The 14,639-nt window shown below is 33.7% G+C and overlaps 1 protein-coding gene across 2 annotated transcripts in view; it reads right to left on the bottom strand.

Annotated features, from left to right (window-relative positions):
- The window catches only part of LOC128982836 (CD63 antigen-like), a 113,362-nt gene that overhangs the window by 61,198 nt on the left and 37,525 nt on the right, over positions 1–14,639 (bottom strand). Inside the window, exon 3 of one of the 2 annotated variants that reach the window (XM_054401865.1) lies at positions 14,022–14,129. The exons of the other annotated variant lie outside the window; for it this stretch is intronic. Within the exon in view, the coding sequence (XP_054257840.1) occupies positions 14,022–14,129 (108 nt within the window). The remainder of the gene's footprint in view (positions 1–14,021; positions 14,130–14,639) is intronic. 2 annotated transcript variants of the gene reach the window in all.

A 14,639-nucleotide genomic window follows, 5' to 3' on the forward strand; every position in this document is an offset into this window, starting at 1 on the left:
ATTGTTGAACGTCTAGAGGGTGTTTCAAATTATAACAATTGGAAGTTTTCAATGAAAATGGCCTTAATAATTGATTGACTTTGGGATTGTGTATCTAATGATACTGAAATTAAAGATAAAAACAAGGATCAAAAGGCTCTTGCAAAAATTTATTTAAATGTTTTGCCTACTTGTTATCCTTACATTAGGACAGCTAACACTGCTAAAGAAGCTTAGGATAATCTCCAGAATGCTTTTGAAAACAAAAGTTTGGTTAGAAGACTTAGTCTTTTAAGACATTTACTTAGAACTAAATTGGAAGATTTTAGCACAATGGCAGACTATGTAAATGGTACTTTGTCCTTAGTTCAACAGTTAGCAGACATAAATCACATTGTTGATGATTGATCGTCCGAAGAATGAAAATGTGGTTAAACACAAGTGGGTTTATAAAACTAAGAAACATGTAGATGGTGATCGTGAGAAGTTCAAAGCATGTCTTGTTGCTAAAGGTCAGGAATATGGTTAAGAAGTGCATTTAAATTAAGTATTTGCCAACTGAAAATATGACGGCTGATATTTTAACCAAATCATTGTCACGTGAAAAATTTAATAACTTTGTGACGGACTTGGGACTTAAAGACTCAGATTAAATTTTAAAAAATATGTTTGATTAAGGGGGAATGTTGAGGATTTTATATAGTATTGCTTTGCTTAATGCTATATAATCAAATATCTTTTTAATGTGTCTTTTAATATCAGCTGCTTGATTATATTTTGTTGTTGTTCTAATATGTTCACAGTTTGAAGTGTTAATGTTTTAATATCTTTCCTTTTTACATCAGTTATTAATAAAGTATTTTATGTATTTTATTCCCTCATTTCATCAGAACGTTTTGTTTAAACTGTAAAGAAATCACTTAAATGTATGGAAAATGAACCTGGGACCATCGATGAAAAAATACATAGATTTCTAATGCAGATACGCCAAGCTCCTAATTCAACGGGAACCTCTTCATATTTCCTCATGTTTAATAGAAAGATTCACACTTATCTAAGTCTACTAAAGCCTCGGGGAAAACACGAACCTACCAGTCCAAAAGGCATAATGCGAAGATTCAATCCTGGGGACCGCGTACAAGTCAGAAATTATTCAGTAATAAGTGGGCCTTGGGAACAGTTGAAATTAAAGATGGTCATCTTCATTATTAGTTAAAATGGATGATGGTCAAACTTGGAGACGTCACGTGGATCAGATGCTACGCACAAAACTTTAAGGGGGGGACCACTGTTACATATGTTAATAAGATTCACAGATGTTCAGAATTAATTGTTATTTTGTATGTTGAATTCAATGTTTTTGTTTAGTTCAATGTTTACATTATGAAATGATTGAATTGAGTTTTATACAGTTTTTGTTCATAATTGTATTTAATAGATGGTAAGTGGCAATCGATTTCGATTGGACACTTCAATCATCATCAGACCCAATAGGCGAATGTCTATTGTTGTGTCTGTTCGCCTATTGGGTCTGATGATGATTGGAGTGTCCAATCAAAATCGATTGCCACTTACCATCTTTTTTGTATATTTACCATCTTGTGAGTAACAGTAAGCGTAAATATATGTTTTAAGTGTTATTAGACGTATATTTCATTTACTTTCCATAAATTTAATAACACGTACAATGCTGATCAAGAAGTTATTTAGAAAAGTTTTATAAACACCAAGCTCCGTACCGTACCTGTTGTAGATTAGATAACTCAAAAAAGTGTATATAAAAATAAATTCTACAAAGGCCATAAAGTAAAACCTGGGCCCTGTTTCATAAAACTACTAGTCTAGTATTTACTAGTCCATGGACTAGTAATACTAGTGTATTTAAAAGTCTATCTTTATGAAACAGGGCCCTGACCTTTATATTAGGTGATATTATAATATTATCCTTTATAAGTGGATATTATACTTTTCTAATAATGTTCATGTAAGAAATATTGCAATAAAATTTATGAAGAAATACACTGGATAGCGAAAAATGAGTCTATTCTTTTAAAACTGCCCTATAATGAAGGCATATGTATTGTTCCTCTGTTCGAGCCAGCTATCTTAGCCTGGACATATAACGGAAGAGATAGTCGTTGCATGCAGGCCACACCCTGAGATTCAACTGCTCTAGTTCGCGGTATTAGCCAATGATTGCAGCTCGCCCAACATGCAATCCACTTTATGGCCGCACTCAACGAATCTGCATGACTGCACTTTTTGCTACTTGTTGTTCACGTCCTAAAAATTTACCTAAAAATTCAGAACATAAATTTTAAAATCGATATGCATTTAATCCTTTCATGAGCCAAGAAATTGTTTTCAAGTGCAATATTTTGTACTTTCAATAATATAAAATAAAAATGTATTTAGTGTACAATGCAGTATAAAATAATATATTCTATTTCTATTATTGAAATATTGCAATGTCAACTCTGTTTTATCTGGATCTTAAGGGGGGGGGGGGATATGAATTGTGACAAAGATGACGACTTTCACTTTTTAGCTGGCTTATATTTACATCTGATCATCATAACATTATGCATCATTTATTTATAGGTAGCTTTGAATCGCTCTAACCTATTATTATTAAAATAAACGGATAATTTAATTATAAGAATCTTTAACAGGATTGTTCAACTCATTTTTAGCGAATTTCCCATATAGGGAATAAGCTATTACCGTAGTACTCATGGTAAGACCTGGACCCGGGACCGATTTAATTTTTCGTTTTGAGGTCCCGAGAGGCCAAAAACACCATCCGTCCAAATTCATATATATATATATATATATATATATGTGTGTCCGTTAGCGTGATAACTCAAGCAAAAATGATCCAATTTTGATGAAATTTGGTGTAAACCTATATTTATTCTAACGAGTTCGCGAACCAGCATAATCAGATCATGGGAACGGGCGTTTATGGGGTAAAAATGGGGTTTTCCCATTTTTTCCCCTAAAAACAAAAAAAAATTGCAATTTCTTTTTAAACCGTTTTGTAGAGCTTAAAAAAAGAAATAATTTAGTATATTAAAGTGCTGTTGTATGCCTAACGGTCACGGAGAAAATTCAAAAATAGTGTAATTTAAAATTCCGATGTTATTCTTATGGAGAAAATGAAAACTGTTGTAGTTTACTTGTTTATGGAAAAATGTATTTATTCCAGAAGGATAGCTACTATAACAATTTAAAAGTGATTTTACTTTTGTGTGAGGCAAAAATTATAGACCATATTTACAACGGAGAGAAAGCAGTTTTTACTGAACACACAAGACAAGAAGAATGTCAGTAATTTAGTCATAGTCATAGTCAAGAATCTTTATTCATAGTATACATAGTTGTACATGAATAGTGTCAAATAAGTTAAAACTAATGCTTAAAACTATGATATCGCCATTTTCAATTCGTCTAAAGAGTACAAGGACAGGTCCATTAAATATTCCTTGAGACGTTTTTTAAAAATGTTGGGTTTTTGTTCTGTTTTAATTTTCAAAGGAATAAATTTTAAAAATTCATGTCCTGCATTGACAGTCTTTTTTTTTTAAGAGCTCTAATTTGTGTTTTCCAATTACAAAATTATTTTTGTTACGTGTATTGTAGTTATGATTATTTTCTTTAATTGGTGGAATAAAATTTTTGTTTTTGACAAACATAATACATTCAAGAACATACAAACCATAAACAGTGAGGATCCTTAGACGTTTAAAGTGTTCTTTTGCAGAATCATCTTTGTTCATTTTTAACATAGCTCTGATTGATTGCTTCTGTATTGTCAAAATTTGGTCTAGATTCGAATTTGAGGTGGCTCCATATACACATATGCCATAAGATATATGGGATTGAATATGGGAAAAATAGATCATTTTTAAAACATCAACACTGCATAGTTTTGACATTTTTCTAATCGCACAAAGACCAGAATTTATTTTATTGATAACAAGTTTACAATGTTTGTCCCAAGACAAGTTGCTGTCCAATGTCAGGCCAAGGAACCTTACGGCTTCTGTTATTTCAATTGGTTGGTTATTTACTTCAATATTAGGATTGGAATTGTTTTTGTTTTGTTTTGTTTTGATTTGAATGTGACACATTTGGTTTTACTTTCATTTAATTTTAAATTTTATTGTGATTATTAAAAAAATCCTCAATACAAGCTATTTCTATTGTGGATAGCAACTCAACATCTTCTGCAGTTTTCCCAGATACTTTAAGATTAGAGTCATCTGCATAAAGATACAAACCTGTACATGGGGCAAAATTTAGACACTTTTTAAAATTTGTTAAGTAACAAATGAAAAGTAAAGGTCCCAGGACCGATCCGATTTAATTTAAGTTACTTGAAATATGCTTGACAGGAGTTTCAAGCAAGTTTTCAGAATGTTCATAGTGTTATGAAACTCTCTCAACAAAACTTATTGGTTGGTTTTTACTAACTTCTGTGAATGAATACTAGTCTTCTCCACTTTTTACTTCCATTGTTAAGTTAAAAATTTCAATGAAAGAGTTGAATTATATGTTTTGTCGGGAGACCCACTTCATTACTGATTGTCGGTCTAATATTGTAGTCTGGTTTCTGATTGGCACACTAGCTGATCCTTAATTACCTCAGTGTTAAAGATAAACTGCCTCTTGACATGAAACCTGACTTACAATAATACAGTAAAAAAGTAGCCTATTGTTTTTGTCAAAATTTTCGAGTTTGAGTTTTGAGTGGATATATCCGTTTTGGGTCCCCCTGGACCCAAAAAAGTGGTTTTCAAAGTGATGTCTGTGTGCGTGTGTGTGTGTGTGTGTGTGTGTGTGGGTGTGTGTGTGTGTCTGTGTGTCTGGATGTGTACAGAGCTACAGACCACATTTGTAGTCCGATTTTGATGAAATTTGGTATGTAGGTACTTACTTACTTTCCGTGTCCGGAAAAATCACCAGCTCAGTTAGATATTATTTTTCCAATAATCTGCCACATATATGGCTTTGTCATTTGCCTCCTTAAGATCGAGCCAGGAGATGAAGGTAATAATCTATGGTATGTCCAGGTGTCTTTTTCATTTTTTTGAAATTTTGATTTTTAATGTCAATTTTCCCATAAAAACCTATAAAATAACGGAAAAATCGTATTTTCTCAAAAATGGCCTGAACGATTTTGATAGAAATTTAGTATGTTTTAGCCCTATAAATTCTGAACAGAATAGTAGAACTCCCTTTTTTGTAAAAATTACGGTTCAAAATTTATTGCAAATTATGTTATTTTCCCATAAAAAACCCCATAAAATAAGAAAAAGTCATATTTTCAAAAGGAACCGGTTTAGATTGAAATTAGTATGTGGCAATACTTATAATTCCAAACAACATAGTGCAATCCCCCATTGCTGTAAAAATTATGGTTCAAAAGTTATTGTAACTTATGCTATTTTCCCATAAAATCCCATTAAAAAACCGGAAATATGGTTTTAAATAAAACCAATTCTTATTGAAATTCTTCTGTTATGCTCCTGATCATTCTAAACAAAATAGAGCATCCCTTCATTCCTATTAAAATTACTGTTCAAAAGTTAATGAATCTTTTGAGATTTTACCTATTAAATACCATAGTTACTCTCATCGCTTACCCATGATAAAGGTTGTTGACAAGCTAATGGGAGAAAGTATGTGTCAGATTGCTGATACCGTTTATTTGAGCTAATACTGATAAACATACCTACTGTACTCTTAAAATATCAAATAAATTATCTAACAAGATTCATAGCCCCTTAGTGAATTCATAAATATGGACTATTAATTTGTTTTCTTTCAAACATGGAAATCGAAAAATGCTTGAAAAAAGTTTGCTCTTAAGTGCTCTTTTAAATTTTTTTATTAATTTCAAAATTTGAAAAGTCTTTTGCTATATAGTACAGCAGTGAGTTTTGTATTCATGTTTAAAAAATCCTGATCCTTGCACCATTTTGATTGGTTTGTGTTTAGCAAGAGTTCAATGTTTTCCAAATTTTTTATATGTACTTCAAGTTTATTGTCGGGACCACGTAAGTTTGCAGTTGGTGGCAGCCAATCACAAGACAAGGCTAGTGCGACGTTGCCACATCGCCCGTTGACAACACTAATTAAAATATACTAAGCAATATATTAAAATCAGCTGGTATTAACAGATTTGGCAACACCACACGGTTCTCATTGGTTCATTCAAAACCATATGGTAAATAGGCTCCTCCCTCAACTGCAAACTTACGTGGTCCCGACAATAATTTTGTATTTGTGCACCATATCCTGAAAGTTTTGCTTCAATACTCCTAACCAATTAAATTAAGACTTGATACAGAGATATTTTAAAATAAGTAAAACTCTTTCCATGGCCACAGTCAAGCCAGTGATAGAACATGGAAGTGACCCTTGTGAAACTGCTTGCCACTGCCCCCTAGGAATAACAATAGTGTTCCAATAATACCTGCATATAGTACCGTGTAGTTTGTAATATTAATTTAGTGTACTCTGAAGGTGCCGTTCTTATTGCAAAATGTTCATTAGTGAACAAATGACATCAAGAATATGAATGCAATCGAATAAAAGACTTTGACTAAAATTAAAACAAGTTCTTGAAACTGTACATTTAAAAAAAAAGGAAACAAAAATAAGTTGTCACTTCAATACTCCAAATCAAACATTGGCCTGCCATAGAGATACTTGAAAGTAAGTTGTGATAACTTGTTGAGCTAATTGTAAGACTTTCTTGTAGTGATGTGTAGATTATAGTTATTTGTGTAACTAGTGGTGAAAGTGGCACTTTGCTGCACACGAGAGCAATGTTTACGCACGAGCCGCAGGCGAGTGTGGAATGGTCTCGAGTGCAGCAAAGGCCTTTTTCACTCGTGTTACACATTATATTTTTCCTACAGTCACTATAAAGCATATAAATAATTAGTCTTTCAAACACTATGCAACACGTTTTTAGGTTCAGCTGGCAACACAAATGGTGCCCTAGAGAAAGTAGTACCCGCGGTCCATATCACTCCGCTATTTTTCCTCGGCAAGAAATGTGCTCCGCGTTTTGAGAATATAGTTCCGTATGTTTTTGTAATTTGAAGTGGTTTCCGCGCCTAAAAAAAATGCTTAAAAGGTATTTTCTTGTTTATTAAGATCGTAGGAAGGTTTTAAAAACGTTTAAAAGAAAAGTCCAGAAAGTTCAGAAATACCGAAACTATAAACACGAAATGACAGGTTAAATCGTAGTTATAATAGTCAATCAGCTGCTCATAGTATAATTATCTTTAAGTGTTGCCAACCTATTTCCAAGCGTACACGGATTACGTGCATAATGGAACCACGCTGTTTTGTGTTGTTTCGTTGGAATCCTGATGTGCGGCAAAGTATAAACCGTACGGCAAAGTATAAACCGTACGGCAAAGTATAAACCGTACGGCAAAGTATAAACCGTACGGCAAAGTATAAACCGTACGGCAAAGTATAAATATGCAGCAATTAGCAGCTTTCTGTACTTTAACCCTTTCAGACCCAGCACACTCATTTGTGTAGGTAAATTTTTGAGTCCTGACAACCTAACCAACACGATTGTGTAGGTTAGATGTTAATTTGTTTTTTTGAAGTTTCTGGATCTTTCTGTTGCTCAGACCTGTACGCATCGATTGTGTAGGCTATGGAGATCAGCTGGGAATTTTTGTTTTGCAGTCTGCCTTCATGTCTTATGGTAACACTGATTGTTTTGTTGCGGCAACTGTTAAGGTTAATGACTGTTTTATTTATGTTTTTAAACGTATATCATGCTAATTATTGCTGAAACTGAAATGGTTGATATGGTATTATGAAGGTTTCGTCTTTAAAACAAACCTAATCAATAATTTTAGTATTTGAAATCTAGGTTAAAAACCAACATTTATTCAAAATTTTCTCAGGACTTAAAGCGGTCGAGATGACTAAGATTCCCGGGTCTGAAAGGGATAAACAGTACAAGGAAGCCAACTTTGTCGGTTGACTGTAGGAAAAAATATTTTGTCGTTCAGTTTTTGCTTCTATTGGATTTTAAGTGATAGAGCCACCACCATATTGTTGTGGGAGACATATATTCTTTAACAATTTAGTAGAAAGAATTATTACAATAAATGTTAACAAATGGATAATTGCGTAATGTATTAGGTACAAAAGATTTTAACCAAATTACAATTTAATTTATGTTAAAATAATGGGATACTGAAAAACTGCAAAAATACAGTATATTTATACCAGGTGTTCCATAATAGTCCCCTTTAGTTAATTTTTAAACGGCTGCATATATTCAAACAAGTTTCGATACACGTTACTAGGGTAGGTAATGTAAAGTACTTTTTTGGGTATTTTTAAATTCACCCCCCACCACCAATAAGTAGGGTATAATAAATATAATAAATAGGGGTTGCTGGGGGTAACTTAAAATGTTTAAATAACAACCCCTATCAAGTTGCGCATCATTTCAATGGCCATCAGTTTTAGTTAACATCGGCGAAACCCAGAGGTCTCTATCTCAACCCATTACATAATGACAGCTATTTTTTTATTTTTCATCAGTTTTGGAGAGCCCATGTAAAAATATATACCAATATTGCCTATTAGCGTTGTTATGGATTATACCAGGGAAACTAAACTCATTATTATTGTATTAATAAAGTAAAAACTACTTTTTGATCAGTATAAAATTTTGCCCAGGACCATAGAGGTATTTTGGGGGCAGCTCAAAATGTGTAAATATAAAGCCCCATCAAGTGTCACCTTATTTACAACAACTTCGCTACTTTATAGGGGTTGCTGTACAAAAAGTTACACCCAGCAACCCCTATTTGGGGGTGGGGGGTGGATTAAAAAATACCCCCAAAAAGTACTTTACATTACCCTAGTAACGTGTATCGAAGCTCGTTTGAATATATGCAGCCGTGTCAAAATTAACTAGGGGGGGGGGGACTATTTTGGAACACCCGGTATATTGTTTGTCATTCCAGTTTCAACAACTTGAATCATATAAGAATTTCTTGTTGTTGTTGCATGAGTTGTATGATGTTTGTGTGACGTTTGTGCTGACGACGTCTGCCATATGGTGTCAAGACTCAGTCCAGGGTAACTAGGGTTTCAAACTGGTGCCTTAATATAAGCTGGTATTCAATCATGGATAAACAGGATTACTACACTTTTACAACAAGAAAAACTCAGACTTAAGCCCCATAATTACAATTCACCAATTTAATATCAAACCACAAGATAGTTTTAAGTATCTTGGCATCAGCAACTGTGATAACTTGAGATAGAATGATAGCGAGACTGACCGTGGTGTGCTGCTTGGTTCATAGGCTAAGGAATGTGGTGGAATTGGATGTTTTGATGAAGGTTCATCAACATCGTCGTTATTACGGGTGTTTGTTCCATAGCATATATTCTCATTTATGGAGTTGCATTTTGGGGAGGAAGAATTAGTCTCTTTGTAGAGTTCATTACCTAGAGCATTGTAGGCTATTACTTCAAGATCTCAAAGTATTGACTCTTACATCTGCCGTAATTCTGTAAACTTCTATATTAGTATTGAAATTTCCTGAAGTATTCAAGAGGAACAAGAATTACAATGGGCGTCTAAACATCCAGGCCCGTTTTTGACCCTGTCAGCGCCCTAGGCACAACTAATAGTAGCACCCCTTTGCAATATATATAACGGGTGTACCGACCGGGAAATCCGGGAATCATGTGGGAGTTTTTTGAACCGGGAATTGTGTGAATTTTGTATTTCTACCTGGAGTTTTCAATTTACCGTGATCGCGCATGACAACAGTGACGATTACTATGTCCACATGACCGCAGGGGACGATATAATAATGTCTTCATGGCCGCGAGGGGTGGTCAGAATTTGACTGCGATCGCGCAAGACGAGGATAATACATAATGGAATAGATCAGAATTTTGTCTCATTCGCGGTAGACCATGATAATCTCCTCAAGACTGCGGGATATGCTCATATATTACTTCATGGAAGACGAAAATTATGTTTAAACGACCCAACCGCGGAAAATAGTAAGAATCTTGCCGCAAACGGGGGAGACGATTATGGATGTCTACACGGCCACAAGGGATTATCAGAAGTTTGCCGCGATGCAAATACAACCACCAATTTTTTTATATTTTCCAAACTTTTGGCCCCCCCCCCCCAAAAAAAAGCCAATTGCCTTGCACCCTAGGCAAATGCCTACCGTGCCTATTTGGTAAATCGGCCCTGTAAACATCCACAGAACAACATTGATACAATACTTGGCTAGTAAAGTTTTCAATAGATTACCAGATGAAATAAAAAGTTGCTCTGAACAGAAGGCATTTAAGAAAAAACCGAAGACATATTTAACGGAAAATGCCAATTACTTTATGGATGAGTTCTGGAAAGATGATGACATGACATAGGCCTAACATCCAATCCAAACTGATGACCTTAGGTGAAATGCTACAAGTAGGATACCTTCAAGTATGCAAGTAAGTAAGTATGACCCTATCTATTTCTCCACCTTATTGTGTGGCATCTCCAGGGACTTTCTTGAATTTGTATTCTTATTACTATCACTATAGTACAAAATATTTACAAAATATATCAGGAGCTTGGATCTCTATGGTGTTGCCGGTTTGTTGCAATGTTTTCAGTCTTTTTCGTTTCGATGTCGTATATTAATTTGAAAATTGTAGATCTGGTGTAGTCTTCTTTTTTGTTTATGAGGATGTGCGATCCGTTTATTTTTACATGTTTGTATATTTTGGTAGCTTTCTTTCTTGTACTTGTCCTAATGGTTATAAGAGGGTTTTGTTCAGAATTGTGAGGGAATAGGGAAATTTTATAGTGTTTGAGTTGGATTTTGTTTTAGGTGTTTGGCTATATAGAGTTAGTGATAAGAATATGAATTCAAGAAGACCCCTGGAAATGACACACAAGGTGGTGAAATGCAAAGAGTGGCTTTACCATATTATCTACAAGAGTTCAGGCAACAACAACAAAGGTAAATAGTATATTTATACTTTATTATTTTATAAATCGTTCAGATGGTTTAGTTACTTCAGTTGTTTAAGTGATTTGTATTGTTTTAATCAAACAAACTGTTTAAATTACCTATACAAAAAGTATTTCCTAACAGAGTATGCAGCTTTTAAATAAAGCAATTCCTTTATGTGTTTGACAGAAAATAACATAGCAGCATTAAATTGACCAAATATAATGTATTTTCTGATGGAAATTCTCACACATTGTCAATATTGACGAGGTCTTTGTAGTAGGTTTGGATGATTGATGTTGACAATATGTCACTCTCACTTGGCATATTGAGCTTCCGGTGAATGGATGCCGATGAAAGGATGCCAATCATTCTGTGCCAAGAGCTTAATGATCTTAGGCTTTTAAAGGTCAGTAACCCAAGGGCTTATGGTTGGGCAGTTCAATGTGGTAGCTTCTGTGAAGGATATTCGGCCTATCTCTTTTTACCAATATTTTGGCCACACAATAAATTTTCAAAGAACCACAGAACTCAAATTTTGAAAACTTTTACAGTTAAGAATTAGATTCAATATTATTTTTTTCATCCATCATAATCTGGGAGCAAGAGCTATCTAGGTCAATTTAGCAACTAATTCACTTTTGTCCACTGTCTCATCACCTCAGATAATGATCCTAGAAAGAAACGATTCTGGAACCAGTAGTCGTTTCAACTACCAAATATAGTCAGAATATCCTTAACTAACTACAGTACATGGTCTTGTAGACTAAAATTTGACTCAAAGATAAAGAGCTTTATGAATTGCTTTGAAAAAACAGGTATACAAAATTCCATCATCGCTTCACCCTAGAAAACTTCAATAGATGAGTTTTCCAAAATAATGTTTGCAAGCATTAAATCCAAACAAGAATGTACAAACTTTAGATCAGAAGATGACAAGTAAAAACTATGAAAATCACAAAGAACTAGCTAATTTCCCTACAAGGAAATACGGTTAGGTACTGTTATTGTAGGTTGCATGGTAAGACCTAGACCCAGGACCAATTTTCATTTTTCATTTTCATGCCCCCAGAGGCCAAAAACACCATTCGTTCAAATTGTCATATATGCCCATGAACACAATAGCCGAGTAATTTTGGTCAGATTTGATGAAATTTTGACAATTGGCAAATTTATTTGTTTCATCCTATGCTATTAACATTTACTATTAACAGCAAGACTCTCTTAAAATCTAATGCTATTTAAATTGGGAATAAAAGACTTGATTATGGAAATATTTAAATTAAATAATCAATCAGACAGATTTAAAGTTGCTTATGCTGCAGGTTTATTGCAGCAGGGGTATTTAGTTTTAGGTATAGGTGTATTAGAAACAGTTGTTTGTTAGTTGAAAAAATATAATCTATACTTATTTACGCAAGCAGGATTTTTGTGACAATTACTCCTCCGAAACTACTGAACCGATTGTCATGTTTTTGGTGTCATTAGAAAGAGCATAGGAAGTAGTTGTGGAGGAAACTTTCTTTTTAGGCAAATAATTAGAGAGTGAGGCCCTAGGGCCCTTTTAATTTTCGTATTTCTCCATAAGATTAACATGGGAAACAAAAATGGTTATGAAACTCCAGCTGTTGTCAGAAATTAAAAGTGAGAAGAAGAACATATGTTAATTGTAAACAGTCAACAAGATTGCTAATTTAACAGTTTGCTACAAACATTTACTGACTTGGTTTAAATAAAATAGTCTACTTTTTCATTTGGGTTGGCGTAAATATTACAATGGAAAAAAGCGAGAGAGCCTGGATAAATTGATATACTAAAAAGAAAACTGAATTAACACTGTGCTGCATTTCGTAGTAATCATTGAAAGAGCCGATTTGCAAACTATGGAAACAGAGAAAAGTCATAGAACACCACCAAGGAAAAGAAATAGACAATTTTTTTAGAATTTATAATCGTTATTATGGACAACCTAATGCGGCTATGAATAAGGCTATTTGTAGAAAACACTAAAAAACAAGATCAGCTTTGGAAAAATGATAAGATATTTACAAGAAATGTTGATTATATCGATCTGTTAAGTACATCTTGAGTATTTCCATAATCTTTGAGTCGAATCTTTTAAAGTCATCAGAAATTATGGATGTTATTCGTTTTAAAATAACGCCTGTAATACTTAGCTATTGCTCGAATTCGAGCAACAGGGACACTAGTTCCCTAATAACTTGCAAAAAGAAATTACCTTAAAACACAAAAGCAACAAGCTACAAGCAGTTCACACTGTTGTGAATGAGCAATAATAATAATACCTGACAGTGCAGTAATGTCTTCCAAGGTCTATAGGATAAATATAGGGTGTAACTATAAACATCAAAATAAGCTACAAGCTATAAGCAGTTCACACTGTTTAGAATGAGCAATAAATAATAATAATACCTGACAATGCAGTAATGTCTTCCAAGGTCTATAGGATAAATATAGGGTGTAACTATAAACATCAAAATAAGCTACAAGCTACAAGCTACAAGCAGTTCACACTGTTGTGAATGAGCAATAATAATAATACCTGACAGTGCAGTAATGTCTTCCAAGGTCTATAGGATAAATATAGGGTGTAACTATAAACATAAAAATAAGGATAAATATAGGGTGTAACTATAAACATCAAAATAAGCTAAACTATCAAATCATATTCTGACAGTCTTCTACATTAATATACATCAGTAACCCTGTAAATTACACAGTAAACAAGTAATAATAATACTTGTTATACAAAATATGTACAGAGAAATTATACTGTAAAGGCTGGACCATATAGTTCTAGGCGTCTGGTTGACGCACACGCATTAATTTGCTGTGTTAATTCCCCATCTGTCAAAACTTGGGCTAACATATGATTAAATGCAAATTCGTTATTACGCATGCGTCAGCCAGACACCTAGAACTATGGTCCGGCCTTTACCTAACAAATTAAACACACTACCGTACTCTTTATTTTTACAAACAGGTTACCGCAATGAGCATGTAGTAATTCTCCTTTATTGCACCACAACATCCAAGGAAAGCGATAAAGAATACAATTCCTCCCGCTACAATGAGTACTATAGGAGGCGCCAGCACCTTCAACAATAAAACATTACTTAGTCAATCACTGTACCCACAGGTGATAGTCCAGTGTTCCCTTTCAAGTGTATGTATACAGATTGGTCACAATTAGGTTTTCATTCACATATGTATCTGTAGTTTTTATTAGTTATTTTGACAAACGTTTCTATAAGATAAATTTCTGACAACCAAAAAGCGATGCATCAATCCAGATACAGTACAGATACAGTACCTATTAAAACATAATGATTTTTGCATACTGTAAGTGTTTTAGTGTTGAAAATTAATCGTTGGATGAAAATTTAATGTGTTCAAAAAGCCTTCTAAGTAGTGTATAGTTAATAATGTGTTTAAATATAAATAAATCTTTAGAAAGGTATTTCATCCAGATTCTTAACTAAAATATGTAACAAAATGCCAAGTTGCTTGCTAAAAATGTTTTTAAGGGTTATTGCTGAAAAACTATCAGAGAAATGGAAAAAACCATACAGTTCGGTAATAAGTTGGATAAGATCAAGAACAATT

This window comes from Macrosteles quadrilineatus, unplaced genomic scaffold, assembly GCF_028750875.1.
Source record: "Macrosteles quadrilineatus isolate MER2022 unplaced genomic scaffold, UCM_ALF_1.0 Scaffold_1__1_contigs__length_201487025, whole genome shotgun sequence".
NCBI classification, from domain to species: Eukaryota; Metazoa; Arthropoda; class Insecta; order Hemiptera; family Cicadellidae; genus Macrosteles; species Macrosteles quadrilineatus.